At 50.9% G+C, this 18463-nt stretch overlaps 3 protein-coding genes across 4 annotated transcripts; 1 reads left to right on the top strand and 2 right to left on the bottom strand.

Annotated features, from left to right (window-relative positions):
- Positions 1-1756: 1756 nt before the first annotated feature.
- On the bottom strand, positions 1757-6802 carry AAFC00_003235 (uncharacterized protein; the record flags this gene model as incomplete). Of its 2 annotated transcripts, none has more annotated exons than XM_069342681.1 (1): positions 1757-6802. In XM_069342681.1, the coding sequence occupies one exon, from the start codon at positions 6800-6802 to the stop codon at positions 1757-1759; it is 5046 nt and encodes a 1681-aa protein (XP_069199186.1). The 2 variants fall into 2 exon arrangements, with proteins under 2 accessions (XP_069199186.1, XP_069199187.1); XM_069342680.1 differs by having other exon boundaries at positions 1757-2680.
- A 3665-nt stretch (positions 6803-10467) lies between these two features.
- Positions 10468-13081, top strand: AAFC00_003234 (uncharacterized protein; the record flags this gene model as incomplete). Its single annotated transcript, XM_069342679.1, has 5 exons — positions 10468-10578; positions 10665-10717; positions 10795-11009; positions 11083-11724; positions 11802-13081. 5 exons carry the CDS (start codon positions 10468-10470, stop codon positions 13079-13081), a joined length of 2301 nt encoding a protein of 766 aa, XP_069199185.1.
- Positions 13082-16690: 3609 nt separating this feature from the next.
- AAFC00_003233 (uncharacterized protein) lies at positions 16691-17761 on the bottom strand (the record flags this gene model as incomplete). The annotated part of the gene is made up of 1 exon (XM_069342678.1): positions 16691-17761. The coding sequence occupies one exon, from the start codon at positions 17759-17761 to the stop codon at positions 16691-16693; it is 1071 nt and encodes a 356-aa protein (XP_069199184.1).
- Between the last annotated feature and the right edge of the window lie 702 nt (positions 17762-18463).

Genomic DNA, 18463 nt, shown 5'->3' with positions numbered 1-18463 from the left:
ATGTTGTAGAGGGTAAAAGGGTTTCGAGTTATTAGTGTGATGATGATGATGACATGGAGGCTGGACAGGATCGAAATTGATTGCGGGCGGCAAGCTTCGCCTCCGCGCCTTCCGGATGGAAATGGGAGCCTCTCGTGTTCATTTTCCCTTCTGTGACGCCCCGGGCTGCCGGGCCGCTATCTCCTAGCAAAACAAATAACAGGAGATTGTCGCGGCTCGAGTTTCCCCATGTCGTTGCGACCACTTATGAATCCAGTGAAGATGAAATAATCCAACAGACAGGCCATTGTTGGTGACCAATTGCTGCAACAACAATTCAAGTCGCGGCGTCATGTCCTGTCTGTTTGGGTCCTCGATCGGTGCTTGACTTTTGCTGTCGTCTTGGAAAAGAAAAGGAAAAGCTTGTTCTTACCGTTTGCGATCGCGCCGACCACTTCCAGTTGATCAAGGAACCTGCACTCCACGAGCGATTCCACACACACACGTCGCGTGCAAGTCTCGACTCTGTGCTCTCCGGTGCACCCGAAGTGTCGCGCTACAAGCAAGGTATGCCTGTGATGTAACAATGGTGGCTTCCTGTTCAACAAGGTTTCGCTGCCCCGTCGTATAGGTGCTCAGGTGGGTGTTGCTAGGTGAATCAGAGGTGACAGTCGCAGCAGAAGGGAAAAATGTAGATTGAAAAGGCAAATTGGCGAAAGGAGTTCAGTTGACACACAGACAGGAACAGGACGCCGACCAGGTTAGAAATCAACAACAATCTCATCTCCCCTGAGCATCGGGTCGCGGGATTGTTTCGTGCCAAGCCGCTGCCGGCTTCACTCCATACCGACACACTTGACCGAAATCATGCAAGTCCCGCCTCTTCGGTCTGTCGGTTTGCTAAAGCTTCCCGTTTAGCAATAGATCTATCATAGTCAATTAATGGGCCACAGGTACCGTTCATATAGAGTCTAAAGCTACGATACAATTATCGATAATCCGCACAAGTTAAGTACCCAGAAGCCTGTCCCCTCCTTGTGAAAGCACTTATAGCACGACTGAATATTTACTGCCTGAGTACAATCTATGTCGCAAGCTAATTGTACAAATCCTTCATCCTTCTCATGCAATTCGTGGAGTCGGAGAATAGAAATGGTGGCGTGACGAGAGGCGCAGTTTGCATTTGTCCGCAAATCCCGAGGCGTCCGGACGCACCTGTTCGGTCTTCGAGCGAGAGCGCCCATTGAGCTCACATACTGTACTACACCTCTCAATCGATACGCTATGACTTTTCTGCACACACGCTCTGGATGCCCAAGCAGATGAGATCAGAGCGATGGAACGACTTGATACACGGGCAGTCGTTATTCGCCACTTGGTCCTGTTGACCTCGACGTGACCACGACAGTAGACGCACATGGTGCCCAATACCAAAGACTACAGCTTCACATCGCTGGATCATCGGCATCGACTTGAGAGATTAAGAAGTTGTCATTCATCTCTATAATTGGTAAACCATAGGACGTCATGTGCGATAATCATCAAGATATCCGAAACTGTCCAGCCCCAGCCAACAAATACCACCCGTCTGAAATTCTAACCGCCCATATCTAGTAATATTATAATATTGCCTTTGCGCAACGAGGGTATATAAAGCCAAATAAAAAAGGAATTGGAAAAGGAAAATAGAGAGGGAATTTAGAATGAGGGAGTAGTGAGCAGGTCGCTTGAACCCCCAAGCCGTTCGCGGTGGGATTCAAGCTAACCAAGGTTGCGCTCAGATGTTGGATGCCATCGCGGCCTTCTGGCTCATAGGAGCTCTGATCCCGTCGAATTCTTCACCTGGCCATCCTTGGTAGGTTGCACCATCGTCAACGATGTCACCTGCCATAACGAGAGTGTGTTCGAGGAGGACTGCATCGTTGCCCATGTTGGCTCCGGAAAGCAATCTCGAACCAGATCTCAAGACACTCCTGTCACCCACGACAAGCGGGTTGAGGTTGAAGACACCTCTGGAGTTGATGTGACTGACCAGACTAGCGTCGTCGACGTTGACTCGGTCTCCAAGTGTCAGAAGATCTGGCTCAGTGAACATCAAGCTAGGAAGACCACCCGAGAAGATGGCACAATCCTTGCCGATGGTGGCTCCGAGACTGCGGAAGTACATGACAACGTAATGAGTGCCTGTCAAAAGACCGAGGATACCGGCGCCTCCGTAGCAATGTCTTCGCAGCTTCTCGCAAGCCAAGTACAGCTGCCAGCGCTGGTTGTAGGAGCTCTTGTCCCAGTCGTAGTTGCCAGCCGTGCGCTTGCCCATGATGGCCCACTTGGCACCAATTAGAGCAGCGATAGCGACCACAGCCTGTGCCGTGTGTAGAGCTGCAATGCAAGCGCAGAACAGGCAGTAAATCATGAGAGGGCGGTAAGAGTGATGAGCAGCCACCCAGTAGTGGTTTGACTCGATTACTCTTGCCACGATTTGCAGGGAAGACGTCGTCGCCACGTTCCAGTAGAACGAAACGAAGATAGTCAGGAACGACGAGTAAAAGAAGATGGTCCACATTCCCCACACACGGTAGGCAGCTTTGCCTTCGTAGAATGCGCGACCGAATGGAGATGAGGACTTGGGCTCGGACGGCTCGTCAGATGCGACGACGACCTCCGCGCCCTTCTCCGAGGCGAAAGAAACCCTGCTGGACATGTTCGGAGTAGTGGCTTGGGACTCCCAAGCCACAGTGATGATATCTCTGTCTCTTCCTGCGGCCAAGGTGGTGGAGGAACTGTTGGCTGTAAGATCCGGTCGGCCCTCCGTGGTGACCTTGGGGTAGTCCTTCTCGTTGCTCGACTGTTTGCTTGTCTCGTTACGCTGACTACGGGTACCAGAGGTCAAGCAAACTGCCTCACCAGCCTTGGAACCAACCCAGACGGTATCGGAATCGTAGTGGCGGTCACGACGGGTCAAGGCACCACTTCCGAGAACGGTACGTTCGCCAACCGTAGCTCCAGGAAGTAAGACAACACGATCAGAGATCATAGCATTGTTATTAACCTTGACGAAATCACTGCCAGTACCGTCAGACGTGACTAGGTGAGAACGACTGCCAAAGACAACGCTGTCGCCAATTTCGAGAAGGTCGAAGTCTTGGACAGTGGGACCGGTTCCAGGCCAGTAAACTCTATTGCCGATCTTAGCTCCAAGAGCACGATAGAGGATAGATGTGACCTCGTAGTGAGTACCAAAGATCTCAGTGAGCTTGTGGAACTGTGACATGGGAATTATCTTCTTCAATAAAGCCATTCTGAAACGTTGCCAGTTGCCTCTGCTTTCAGCAGGTCCTGGCGTCAGCCTTCCGACGCTGGCATCGAGGATCTTCTTCAGCAAGTAGACGACAAAGAACCAGGCCATAGGACCAAAGTAGGCATTGAGGATGAGAGCAAGGTAGTGATATCCAATACGATGGGGCTGAGCGAACCACTCGATGATAGATCGGACATGGTCGACCGACGGTTCAGGCTGAACATTCACAAGTCCTACAAGACCTGCGATCCATGGACCAGAGCGAAGGAAAACGACAAGCATAGAGATCGGAAGGATAAGGAGGAATTCGAGCAACTTGTGCGTTCCAGGGATCCTACTGCTTGAAAGGTCTCTATTGGATTCATCCGCAGCTTCCTGGGCCTCCCAGCTAGACGAGTTAGGACCAAGGCACATCGAATCTGCCAATTCAGTTCCTGGGGCAACAATTGATGCCAGTCCGACACTAGCGTTCTTGCCAACACGGATTCTACCAAGGAACATGGTTGTGTTCTGCTCAGCAGCGAAGCCTCTGCAGATACACTTGTCAAGGTTTGCACCGTCTTCGATATTGATGAGGTCGAACTCCCGAATGGTCGCAGCGCGGTTGATCTTGACGTTCTTGCCAATCTTGGCGCCCATCAGGCGGTAGTACCAGATAGTCGTGATGTCAGTGAGACCAAAGTGACCTCTGCCACAGACAGTCAGAATCTTATCAACCATCCACCAGCGGGTGTGATAAGGTCCCCACATGGGGTGGAGTCCTTCCTTATATTGGCCGATGATAATCCACTTGAGCGCCAATCCGACCACAGGGAAGATACACCTAGAGACCATACGGCCAATACCAAGGGAGAGAATCAAGTTGAAGAGACGGCCTGCCAATGTATCGGTAGTGACCCAGTCCTTGGTCGCAGTCAACATGTACATGAAGATGGTCCAAGTGAGAGCTCGCTTCATAGGATAAAGGATGACAATGGGGAAGAGTTGAAGAACCATCAGGAATGGGTTGGTCGAGCTGTATGTCTTCTCACAGCCTCGCTGCATAGGCCTCTCCTCGGTCGCAGTTCCGCTACCGTTCTTCTCGTCAACGCGATCACCTCGCATCTCGTCGATGTTCCTGGCCAGCGCACCGATAGAGCTGTGCACAAAGAGCATGTTGATTGGGAGTCGAATGTTGAACTCCTTACGAAGTTCAGATAGCAGGCGACCAGCGCGCAGACTGTCTCCACCCATCTTGAAAAAGTCGGACTCGGCACTCAACTCATCAGCTGCGCATGACAGAATGTTGACGAAAACTGTGGCAACAGTACGCTCGGTAGGGGACAAGTCGCCGGCGATGGCGCCGCTGTTGTCGTTGCTACGGACAAACTCCTCGAGCTGCAAATTGTCGACAGAGCCTGTATGATCACGCGGCAACGGATCCTCCATGTAATGGAACTTGCTCGGGATGAGGTATCCATCGAGGTGCTCGCGCAAGACCTCGTCAAACACAGGCAAAGTGACAGAGCTTGGGTTCCAGAGGGAGTTCTTTCGCGGAGCAAGGAAAGCTTCGGGATAACTGTCGTGGGAAGCCATGCGGATATGAACATCGACATCTTCGCCCATAACCTCAGAGACTTTGCGGGACACATGGTCGTAATCAAACGAACACGGCGAGCCTATAATTGGAACGCTCAAGGCGGTGTTGTTCGGAGGACATATGGCTTCGTAATGTCGCTCGGCGAGTGGCTTGTCATCAGTGATCTCTTGCAAGCCGAGACGTTCAGCCAGCTTAATACGAAGGACTTTGTTGTTGTTCTTCGGGAGATCGTCCATGTAAACAATGAAAGCAGGCCACTTGGCCTGCTCCAGAGATCCTGCCACGGCTGCGTGCACCGTCTTGATATCGGCACGCCTAGCGCCAGGTGGCGTTACAAGCACAACTCCAACCACTTCTTGCAAGACCTTGTGGGGCATAGAGAAAGCCAGAGCAGCTGATACACGGCCGAATATAGGTGAGTCCTCTCGGCTTCCAGCAATGACGAGTGCCTCCTCAACCTCGAAAGGTGACACCAATTCGCCACCACGGTTGATGACCTCTTTGCTTCTGCCCGTCACGTACAGGAACCCGTCGGCATCGAGGTAACCCATATCTCCAGTGTCGAACCAGCCGCCATCTAGGAAACAGGCAGTATCAATCGTGTCATCGGCCTTGAGGTAGCCACCGAAGACTGGGGCACCTCTGACTGCAATACGACCAACCAGGTTGGTGGGCATGCCACGGTCATTACCATCAAGGATGGCGAGTTCAGGTCCGACACTCATGCCGGATGTTCCGGAACGATCCAGCTTGTAGTCGAGAGGAGGACTTGCGATCGGCATACACTCGGTCATGCCATAGCTGGGCAACACGATACAGCTGAATGTATCACGGAGCGTAATGGCCAGCGATGGCAGAAGGCCACCAGCTGCATTGCAGATCAGACGGATGTTGCTCTTTTCGAGTGCTTCGGGTCGATTCTTCGCCTCTTCCAAGATGACTGAGTGCATGGAAGGGGAGGCATAGTACCAGGTTGGCTGGCAATCCTCGACAACGTCCCAGAACAGGTTAGGGTCGAAGCTCGGGCAGGCGATCATAGATCCTCCGGCCATGATGGGGGCAAACAGATTTCTGATAATGCCACCAACGTGGAACAAAGGCATCATGTTCATACAGACATCCTCAGGGGTCAATCCCCATGACTCGATCACGAATCCAATGCCCGCCACCATAGTGTGTACGGTGTAAGGAACCTTCTTCTTCGTACCAGAGGTACCACTAGTGAAGAGCATAAGCGCAATGTCGTCGGGTCCATTGGGCTCATGTTGCTGTGTTTTGGTAACGGGGCTGTTGTCCATGCGGAACATGGAAAATGTCATGTTGGCATTCTGTTCGAGAAGAATGACTTCGATGCCATTCTCCTGTATCCAGGATTCTTCCAGTCCAAGTCGAGTGATATCGGATCGAATTGCAAGAATGGTCTTTGCACCGGATTGGAGAATGTCACTCTTGAACTGTTCGCCTCCGGCACCGATAGCCATAGGTGCGGCAGCATAATAGCTGGTCACGGCTAACAGAGCGAGTCCAATTAACGGACCGTTAGGAAGAGCCAGTGCTATCACTGGTCGCGATCCATGTGTTTTGTGAACAGGGAGACTGAATGAGCGAACGAAAGATGTCAGGTCTCTGTGACTTAGTCTTCCTGGTCCAGTAGGGTCGATTATTGCCGGACTCCTCGAGTCTGCATTGGGCAACAAAGAAGGCATGCCTTTGTAAGTAGCTTTGATCTGATGTGATAGACGTTCTAACAATTCGGCATGCTCGTAAGATTTGCCAGCTTTGGCGGTCTCGGGCAATTGCTTCCAAAATCTCGTATAACAGCAAAGCAAATCAAAAGTAGGCCACGTGCCCGTTTCACTGTCGAGCAGCGTTGAAAGAGCTTCGAGAGGAGCAGCAGATGGAATTGCAGCATCTGGGATAGATGCTAGGAGTGTGGACTTGCTCATATTGTCTCCTAGCAGGCTCACAGAGTCCTGCAGTGATGATACGAACGAAGTGTCCTTCAAGGCAGTGATATGGCTCCAGGTAGGTATACAATGATCAGGACCAGAGGGGTATTGTCCTCTGATAAAAGTTGATAAGATTCAATGCCGATGAAATTTCAACGGTCAATGGACGTGGCGGGTAGACCTCCGGCAGTCTGGCTGGTACGGTGGTACGGTTGGTACAGGTGGTACGGGTAGCACTGAGTGTTAAACGACAGCGAAAAGTGCACTAGGCGCTGAGAATACCCTTCGAGATTGAAAGTGTATTATCAGTAGTATAGTCATCAAGCGAACGAGCGCAATGCCCAAGAACAGACTAAGGACGGATGGCTTGAGTGTGAAGACACGGGAGATACGAGTGTGTAAAGTATGTATGTAGGTGCTTGGAAGAATATCTGCGCATATAACGATGCTGAATGAACAGCAGATAATGCTGAACCATCTCAAGAGATTGGCTCGACCTACCGCTATAAGTATACGATGCAGCATGCTGCCATCTTTCTCTGATGGCACGGATCGGCGCGTTTAGTACAAGTGTACAAGTGGGTTTGATACATCAACGGGCTCTGTCACGCAAGTCTGCTGGTGCTGCGCAAGGAACTTGACTAACAATACGCTCGACCCGCATGCACGCTCGCTCGACATGCAGGTGAGGATTGATATCATGATTAGAGGAAACACTAAGATTAGTCTTTGAGACTGCAGGACATGTGGATCCCTCGGTAGCTCAACATCTCTTATCGATGCTTGTGCTACACGCCGCCTCATTCTTGGCGAAGAGATCCCTGCTCTTCGCGTCTTTCTCAATACGGGAGTGTTCGGCGTAGTGTTATTGACGCACTAGAGGGCGCGGACTCGATGGAAAGTATCTACTTACTCGAACTTGGATCTGGTGGAGTTGGTGCTAACGCGTCTCGTACACCTTGCGCTGTTGCTACAAGCCGTTCAAATCAGATGCAAGTTCCGAGAGATCGACACATGGGTCAAACGCATCCTCTGACATGACAGAAGGGGGGGCCGGCCATAAACAGACAACACGGCTTACCTGTCCCACCAAACGGACAAAATTTCTAGGTTGAAGCTAAGCGACTCACAAACTCCAGTAGACCCCGTCGTCTGCAGTTTGCCGGGTCAGGAAGAAACTGATGCAGGTACCAGGTTTAAACAAGGTGTTGACGTGGTTCAACATTGGCTTAATTTTAAGTCCCGTCCCCGACGGCCATGCACGTGAACGCACCGGACTTAGCGGCGAGCGTGCGAAAATAGTTTTAGATGGGCTTTGTTCGCAATCGATCGAAGCGAAATCCTCCTGACACTACAATTTCGAGGCACTTGCTGGTGGCCTGGCGGTGCTGCTGGTCAATGCGCTGTTCAGCTGGACTGAAATGCTGGGATAATCACAAAAACTCTCGTGTTCTTTGATCGTCTCCTTAGTTGTTTTACTTCAGCACGATGCCTCGTAAGGGCTACGCGCTCCGGTTGATAGTCGAGATCGGCATACAGAACACTCTCTACTTTGCATATGAGGAAGTATCGGACGCTAGCTCTGACAAACGTGAATACAGTAGCGAGTAGCGAGAAGCGTCGGAAGACAGACGGAGAACTTCCTAGGCTTTCCATCGATGCATCGCCGTTGACACCCTTGCTGAATCACGTATCTTCGACACCTTCCGAAGCATGCAAGCTGATGGGCAGGCTAGTCGTGTCTTACCACATGATAGTCCGGTTCTCGTTCAACCCAACCAGCTGAAGCTGGACGCGAGAAGAAATACTTTGGTTGCAAAAAGACGATACAAGTCGCGGAGTGGCGTACATTTTCGCCAAGTAGCGAGTGATAAAGCTGTTAGTAGTAAACGTCATATGCGCTGTGTGGATACCGACTATACATGAGCGCGTAGAAGGATAAAGGAGCTGCATGGGTTGAGGCAAAATGTCTTCAATGGAATACAATGCTGGATAACGGTGTCTCCGACATGCAACCCTCATTGTCAGACTTGCTGTATGGCTTCGACGAGATAGATACTGGAGATATACCAATCCCACGAGGTGGCTTTGTGGCTTCCCGTCGCTAATGCACCTTGGTCCGTATTCGGACATTTCTTTCCAGGCACAGCCTCTCGGCACGCCACCACTACCAGTTCCCCTTGTACAGCTGTGTACTACACAGGTAAGGTAGCCATAACAGCGCCTCACACAACGAGCAGCACAGAAACCTTACCCCTATTAATTCAGGAACGCCTGGTACGATCTCAGCTGCATTTCAGAACACTTAAACACATCCGATCCACTCGTCAAGGCGAATCGTCGGCATCATTGCACAAAGCCCATCACAGCCAAGATAAGCTAGGCGAAGCCGTATAGGTGGTGTACACACCAATCATCCAGCTACACGTCAGGTGGCACAGGGGCGCAAGACAATAATGGATACGAGAATACAACCAGTGTAGCACTTATCATATCACACATCGAGTCTATCGCTTTTGACACTAATTCGGGTGTGAATGTATGTATGAATGTCCGTCCTCGCATAATTGGTGGAAGGTGCGTCTATGAACGGCGCCGCTACTGCATGCTGTATGTTGACTGACAGGCGTGAGGGGCCTGAGAGCGCGTCCTCAAGATGCAGATTTAGTGGCTTTCCATACGCGTCGCAGTCTGCAACGCAAGACTATATCGCAAGGCGAGCGAGTGACTGCTGATATTATACTCTCTGAACAGTGCTATTCCCTATTGGTGCATTGATGCATGATCGTGTCGACCTCCAACCGGGACGGTGGGTAGCATGATCGATGTCACATCATCAATGATGGGGGGATGTTAGGTGCGAGGTAGGTACTGTAGGTACCTCACCTAGAGGCTTTTCACCGGATCCAGGCATACCAAATCGCTACACTGGCGATGACGACAGCATACTAGAAGACGCCATAGCATTCAGCATGTACTACCAGTCCGGTTGTCTATTTCGCAAGATGTAGCATTTCGAACCTTTGAGTATCTAGAATCGTGGAAGCCTCGATGAGGCTTCGTTCTGCACACCGATAATGCATCGCAACGCGATAGCTTAGAAGGCTGATTTTTGTCGCTGTGTCTGCTTAGGGCAACCTGAAGGTACTGGCGAGGCCATACCATAGAGAGATCGATTATAGTGCCTGCATAAGAGTCCGGGGACAAGGTTGGTAAAGTACTCCAGAGTAAGCATCGAGCTTTTAGGTGTCAGATAGAGTGGGATCGCGGGAGATTTCCATGGAGAAGATCTGTAGTTGATGCGCGATGGCTTTGTTGCCCTGACGACGCTTGAGATTTCAAAACAGTCGCCATCGTTGGGGCTTTGTGTCTGCCACTGCAGCTTGCTTTACCTGAGATGTTTAACGTGTATCCAGATCAATGCGAGTTACATGAAATACACATACCCTCGTTTGTTGTCGAAAGCGTTTACACATTGCCATATTTGACCACGTTAGTATCGGCGTCACACGCGACTTGAATCTTTCACTGCCTGTGCCGCCTCTCTCCCAGAAGTCGCGGAGCGCAAGCGTTACCGTTTCATTCCACAACTCCAACACCACAATCCCATCCGAGGTGTTAACAGTGGTAATTCGCTACGCTGCTAGCAGGCCTTGAACAGAATGGATACGGGATATCTCTCGCAACAGGTTACGAGCATCATAAATCAGCTGCACAGCTATTTTGATGAGATCGGATTACCCAATCATGAGAGGGATTCGCGAGAATCAGAGGTTAGTGAGCAACCTCGAGTGGAATGTTCAACTCGACATCCCAATGACTGATGATTCGAGATCGCCCAACTGACATTTAGCTGTAGCTTTTTTCTGCATTATCGGAAACATTACATAACCAACTTAAGCTAGTCGCAACGTGGGTCAAGTCGAGAATTAGATGTCGAGTTCCAGCGACATGGACGCAACAACAAATTAGCTGACTATCACATGCAGTGAGAAACATGACTTAACAGAGGAGGCGCATCGTCTCATAAAATCCATTCGACAGATGGAAGTCGCACTAGATGACACTGAATACCGCCTTGAAGATGATATCGGAAGCGGTGAACTTCAGGTTACTATACCTCTTCTTCCCTGTATTCAAACACTCGAGGAGAAGCATCATGCAGTCGCAAGACTACATCGCGAACGCTATGAGCAAGTCAAAAGTGCGCGCCCGCCTACTCATTTGCCCTGGCAGGGGCTTTGCCAGAGCGAACATATTTACTGACTAGAAAACAGAACTTGCTGAAGCCCTTCGATCATATGCATCACACTTGGAACCATCCTTCGTCTCGGTCAAGCTACCACCTACTTCTCCCAACGCAAAACTTGCACCCAATTTCGATCTTTCATCGACATATGTAGCTGCCCTTGACGACGAGTTTTCGCGTGTCTATGATGAGTATAACAAACGCATTGTCACTGTACAGCAGCTAGCGCAGGACATCATCTTGTTGTGGGGTGAGCTTGGCACGCCTCAGGCACAAGTAGACAGTCAGATCGTAGAGTGCGCTAAAGAAGCACCTGAGCAACTCGGTCTGCACGAGGATGACTTGAATAGGTTGAGAGCACGCAAAGAAAAGCTTTTGCAGGAGAAGCGTGATCGTGAGCGAAGACTCAAAGATCTGCGACAAACCGTAGCAGCTCTGTGGCAGAAATTGGGGGTGGAAGAGGCCGAGTCGAAGGCATTCTTGATGAAAGCCCGCGGATGCGGCATGAGAGCGATCAATGATTTTGAAGATGAACTCGCGCGACTTAACGAGCTAAAGCGACAAAATTTGCATCTCTTTGTTGAGGATGCTCGCTTCAAATTACAAGAGTTATGGGACGCTCTTTACTTTTCTGAAGAAGAGATGCTCGACTTCACCCCCGCATTTTCCGGTACGTCAACATCAAGATCCGAGCTCGCTTATTTACCAAATAGTAACAACGACATGCTAACTGCACCAATCAAACAGATGTATACTCCGATGCTTTGCTCTCTGCCCACGAGGCTGAGATTGCTCGTCTAGAAGCTCTGAAAGAGCAACGGGCTCCTACCCTCCTTATGATAGAAAAACACCGTTCACTAATCAAAGATCGTAATGATCTTGCTGCTTCATCACAGGATGCCTCACGTTTGATGGCACGAGGCCAGAAGGGAGAAAAACGGGACCCAACACGCCTCCTGCGCGAGGAGAAGATGCGAAAGCGCATTGCAAAAGACCTGCCTAAAGTGGAAGCTGACCTGCGTGCTACTCTCGAGCGCTGGGAGGACGAGTATGGACGACCTTTCCTCGTTCATGGCGAGCGTTATCTAGACGAACTACCAGACTCATCCATGACCGGGATGACACAACCACGATCTAAGACGCCAAACCTCCCCCCATCCACTACGCAATCGAAAGTTGCAAGGACCGTTCCACCTCCGAGTCGCAACGGCACGATTCGTGGTACTGCACCTCCAAGGTCCCACACTCCCACCAGCGTACGGAATCCTGGCAGCGCATCAATTAGACCTCCATCCGCTGCAAGCATCAACTTCAGTGCGTCCATCGCCGCACATGATAGGGCAGCTCCTCCATCTGGGAGGGGCAGTCCGTCTAAAATTCCAGCAATGCCGCCCAGGGCACCTCTCAGTAGTATGCCCCTTGGCAACAACTCGCCCGAGCGGCGTCCGCGTCCTGCTATCGTCGGTCACGGCCGAGAGGATTTCAAGGCCAGCACAAGGGGTCTGATGGGCCCGCCTCGTGGGCCTGCACCTAAGATGAAGGATGCTTACATGCCTCCCACACCCACACCTATCAACTACGCCGACATGGGTGAACGTAGCGCAAGTATAGTGCGGCACGTTGATCCTGAAGACGTTTACGGTGACAATGAGTCGTTGCGTTCGATGCCTGAATATCGCCAACATTCGAGAGCTCCGTCTGAGCTCAGCAACTACCCTACACCTATGTCCATACCTGTTTCGAGGTTCGACTACCCGCCAGCACCGCCACCAGCGATGTCTCGACAGATCTCAAACACATCCTCGGTCATGACTTCCAATTCGGCGGTCTCAGGCTCGGAAAACTGGGAGACCTATACGGATGCTTCGGAAGATTGCGAGCCGGAGCCAGATGCTCGAGCCGCTTACTTTGCCAAAATCAGGACTGTGCAGAGAGGCAGCCCTGAGGGTGGGTACGACCATGCAATGCAGAAGTCTGGGGTTGGCAAGATGGCCAGAGATCGCAGGAATGGAGAAGTGCAGGTATGATCAGCTACACTCATCATACCGTTGCCGCAGCAGGTAACAGGGACGCGATCGGCTGGACCGACAGCGGAGAGACATTCGGATAAATGGGTAAAATTAAGGAGATCACTGGTCCAGAGGTATTGATCAAACAGGCGTTTTCTGGAAGCGGTAACGAGCATGCTTTTAGCTGTGCGTACGGATGTTTTGATAGCTTCTGCGCGTGCGCGTACATTTGGTCATCTGGTTACCAGTGGACTGGTCACCAAGGGAGACTGGCGATTGTAGGAGTTTTTGGGGTTTCTAATGCATAGGCAGTCGTGATAATCCTTGTTCTGCAACAGTTTCCACTCTTTCCATTTCACCCTGATGTGTGTCACGTCCTCTTCATACCAGCGTGGTATCGTTGTGTATGATGGATTCTTGGATTGTGTTTTCACCATCTGTCTAGCATATCCTTGTTCCTGTTTGGCATAGGAAATAAGACCTCACCTAGTCCAAGGTTCAAGCCAGCCTCAGCCCCGGCGTAACCCTGGGGTAAGAGGGGGCGGCATTCAGCCTCTAGTTAAGTAAGATTATGAAACTTTGAGTATAAAAAATCAAAAAACTTTGCATCATATCAACTTTTGTGTAAGATATTCCCCAAGGTCGAGACCTGGCCTGGCCAAATGACAAGTGCGTCCATGACGGTTCATGGTGGGCGGCGACCGGCCGGCCAACCGACCGGGCCCTCTCTCCTTCTCTCTCATTTCTCAGACACCGTAATTTGAGAAAATGCCCACACCACTTTTCCAACCCCTCTCCTCCGCAGCCCCAGGATGATGCGCTGTCGGCAAGGCCACCGACTGGATTTTGATATGCGAGGGCACGCCCCGCCGCCGAGGCAGACTGGGCCCTCGGATGACCGGGCCGCAGCCACAGCACAGCACAAGTAAGGTACTTTCCCATGGACTAAGTATTACCTCACGGACGGCTCGCTCGCATAGTGAAATGATATATGAAGCGACGACGACGACGGGATGGGATGAGAGGGTTATTGGAAATACAATACTACTGCATATTAAATCTCAATATTTAATCTATCTTTGTGAGACTTATCAATGCGGCCACACGTCGTTGCGTTGCGCCAAGGAACTCCGGGGGGGTCCATGCAATACATGGATCCTTGCGGTGGCTCAACATTTACATGGTATATGACGATGAGAGGGGAGTTTTTTTGCCAAGCGAAATAATAAATTGGCATTATTGCCATGATTGCGGGCGGCCTTTTGGGCATCATATCATGATCTTCGTTATCATTTAGCCAAGACCGGAAAGAAAAGAGAGACAAACGGTAGACCGCTGCTAGACAAGTCGTTCTATAGCGTGGTAAGCTTTGGGCAGTGGGCTCCACGACTGACTAGAAATGCAAGGAAAAGCGCAAGGATAGTGCATGATGATGAACATTCTCGGCCATTGTTGCATGTGAAGAATATGCGAAATGCATGCACTCCGTGTTTTTATCGTAATACTCGGCATGCATGGGTTTTGTTCCCAAGGCCGCGGGCGAACTCTGGCAAGGCAGGTATCATTGGATGCGCAGCAAGGTCATCCTTGGTCGGCAATCTGGGTGTGCATTCGAGATTATGCACATGGAAGGGACCTTGATGTGACGCTGGTTTTTTTCTTCATGTCCATCATCGCCTCGCACACTCACTGACCCAAGTCTCTGGGCTGAGCTTCAGTTTCTGTGCGCTAATGGGCCATGAGTTGGTGAAGATCGCGATTCAATACTGAGCCGTTAATGTACGCAAGTGAACATGACGGTGATTGTTGGTGGGCGAAAAGAGGAGATAAGACGTAGCTGTGCACTGCGCTATGTGGCGATTATGACATCTTCAATCAATGTGTACGGCAGGTGATGAGGCTACATTACGCAGAATGAGTGGGTTGCCAAATCGGTCCGTCTGCTTAGGATACCTGACACTTGACAGGCATGACAGCAAAAGGCCGGGGTTTTCTCAAGGAAGCCGAACAAACACGCTACCGAAGCGCGTCGACCCTCCAACGGCTTGAGCGTGGGTGGTGTGGTGTGCGTCGGGCGTTTCAGAAGTTCATGAAGAGTCAAGGTTTAGGTGGTAGCATTTCCTAGCCCATCCTGGTTTTATAAGATAAGGATCTGTCACGGCAAAGTGGCTGGTGTGGGTATGTTTCGCGCTATCTTGTTCTGAATTGCCCCGAGCTTTTTGCACTTTCCCAATAGCTTGTAGATCTACAGTAGGTGAGTACCTGGTTTTGCGGATCTACCCGTCAAAGCTTCCCAAAGCTTGGGAACTTTGAGCTACTGAGCCAAGGGTCACGTACCTCCACTACCGAACATAGCGATTGTCGATCTCTTCGGATCTATGACAACTTCGAGACTGGCTTCGACGCTCCGTCGTGTATACCACCCCAGCTGAGAAAGCGTCCTTCCAGAAGAAGAAAACTCTGGATCCCGGCTTTTGCCGGACTTGGATTAGAGCAGATCACTGATAGGCAGCTGGAGCGAGCTTGTGATACTTGTATTGTGCTCTGCAAGATTGTGCATGATTAAAGTCGATTTAGCGGCAGTGGGTCCACAGTGAGTGGGTCGTCTTGGGGTGCTTTTCAGCGATTTGCTGGGATATGGAGTAGGTTGAGCGGCTTCACGCTTGTCACGTATTTCGTCCAAGACGACAAACTGCGGCGAGGTGCCCATTGTGGATGGAGCTCGCTCCGTTTGGTTTTCGTCGCTGGTGCTTCCATGCGTGAACCGATGCACCTACGCATGTGATTGTCGCACATGGTTTCTTGACTTAGATGTCAGCGTACCCAATCAAACCCACGTTGATGGGCACTGAGTGTTTCCTGTTCTAGGCGTCAGTCCTTTCGGAGTCCCCTCGGGGTACGGAGAGCACATCGATGTGCGATGCAGTACCCGATCAGGTAGAACATGGTCAATCTTACCGATGAAACAGGTCATTTTGCAATACACTTATCTTCTCACGCAATCCACGGTATTATGTCCTACGATGTTCGGTAGACCACCCTTGTCACTGAGGCGGACTGATGGATTGAGGTTCGGTGGCGATTATGGTGCTCACACTCATCCGCGGCATCTGAAAATCACCGTCAAGGTTCGCTGCCTCAACAGACAGGACAGTGGGCCAATGACCTCCTTCTCCGAACTCGAGGAAACCTTCGGCACTAACTGAAAACGATCTCGGGCGACGTTCAGCTTGTGATCTGCATGCTGTTGAGTGCGAAGTTATCTGGTGTCTTCGTCGGGAAATGTTGAGATATCGTCTTGACTTGCAAGGTTCCCAATTCATATTGCCTCTGAGACCATTTCGCGTATAGACCAGGATGTTTCTCAAGGATGCCTAGAGCACGCTTTTGCTAAGGAACGTTCATTTATTGCGGTGGACTCTGGGTCTCACAGGGTGTTGAATGATGGCCAGTTCTGCTTTTCATTTGTCTGTATCAAAAGAGGTATCATAATCATCAATCGCCGATGCAGCATAAGTAATGGCAGTCATGCTATGGTTGGACCTTAGTGAGCAATCCTTGGTGCCTGCTGACACCTGATAACAACCACTGTCGGGTTGGGATGGCGTGCGGTTGCAAGCGCCATGTTCATCGAAACAACCTCCTGCCGCCGTTCCTCGCTGCGACGGTTTCCTTACCCTCCAGACTGAGACCTGTGAAACCGACAGTGCCGCCCTCTCGACTGAGCTTGTACCTCCTTAGAGCCTCTCTTAGGTGATCAGGCAGCAAGGGACCTCTGTCCATCTCCTTGACCCTTGCTTCGCCCTCGCCGTCTTTTCCAAAGGCCGCTTCATTCTTGTCTCCAGTAGGTAGTTTTTCAGCAGCGGCGACCCACTCTTTCTGTACTTCTCGAGCGCGGTCAACAATCTCACCAGCAAATAGCTTGCTATAAGCAGCAATAGCATTGACCACGGATGCCGGGACTGATTGTGACAATGTCTGGTTGGTCAAGCGCCTCACGGTAGGTTTGCTCAAATGGACAGAATTCCACACGCCGAACTGTTCAGCATTTGGGGGATACATCTTGTCCATAGTCAGCTGGAAAGTAGCCTTGTTTGCTTTGTCCTGTTCGGCAGCGGCCTTGGTCAAGCGGACTCCACCCTCCATCTCCGGACCAGCACCATCTTCGCCAGCATCGTCGTCGTCTGCTTCCTCTTCGTCATCTGCGGCATCGTTTGCGTTTTGTGCACCGTGAGCGGATGCAGCCGCCTTGTTGCGTAGAGGAGCAGTGTCTCCATCGATGATAGAGGAGGTGCCGTCCCTCGTCGAGGCCTTTGGTGGTCTGCCAACGCGACCTGTCTTTGTGCCCTTCTTCGCCCTCTCTTTCTTTGATGATGTGACGCTGGTATTGTTCCTGCCTGAGACTACACTTGTGATTTCATCATCGATATCCAAGCTCTCACTCCTGCGACTGATGGGTGAATAGGCGACTTGTGAGCCTTGAGTGTCAGGACTGTATGCGCGGCCCCCGAAGCGGTCTGGAGGGGGAAAGGAGGTTTGCCGTAGAGGGTGTGCTGATAGTGATGCGGTCGATGGTTTCCGGCGCTTGTGTGAAGGTTGGTTGGTCGGAAGTTGGACTGATGCACGTTTCTTCGACATTGGAAACTGAGGGTTCGCTGACGGGGGTGAAAGGGCGCGGCCTGGAGGACTGCTCGCCATTTCGAAGGTATGCGCGCGAGCTGTATGCTTTGTCTAGACTTCCAGGAGATGAGTGACCGTCTCGTTGTAGCCACGCGGTCGGGCAGCTGAGGGCGATGATGATGAGGATGATGGCGATGTTGACGATGTTGTTGTTGTCGTCTTTGGTCCAAAGAATAGTGAAAGTGCTCTCGCACAGTGTTACAGGATTATGCAGTGATGCGGAGATCAACGGCGGTTTAAGATTAGATTAGATCATCTCATCTCATCTCATCTCATCTCGATTGTGCAAATGAGGCAATAACAGACGACGGCATATTTCCTCTTGCCATTAGTAAGACCAGAGAATAAGTGAGATCGGATCTGATCGAAATACAGATGACAGACAAAAGAGCAGAAACCTTACAGCGAACTTGTGCTTTAACCTTGGTTGGTCCAGAACATTTCGTATCATGAATCCAGTCAAACTCACACCTCTGGCGTCGGTACGAGGTCGGATCTGGATCCCGACAGCATCTTTCACCTGTACGGAGTACGAAAGCAAGTCCGAGAGCGGCTATTCGAATCGCCTTCTAGAACAAAACCTACGCTTTAGAATGTCCTCATAAAGCCAATGCATACAGTGAAGATGACTTCATCACGCGCTGCTGTTTCCAACAGAGGAGTCAACAGCACATTTGTCTCGGAGATATTAATAAAAGGCGTCTTCAGAGAAGCTTAGAA

The sequence above is a fragment of the Neodothiora populina genome (genome assembly GCF_041146345.1).
Source record: "Neodothiora populina strain CPC 39397 chromosome Unknown canker_contig_15, whole genome shotgun sequence".
NCBI classification, from domain to species: Eukaryota; Fungi; Ascomycota; class Dothideomycetes; order Dothideales; family Dothioraceae; genus Neodothiora; species Neodothiora populina.
The sequence above is the reverse complement of the archived record's forward strand: the minus strand, read 5'-3'. Positions and strand labels throughout refer to the sequence as shown.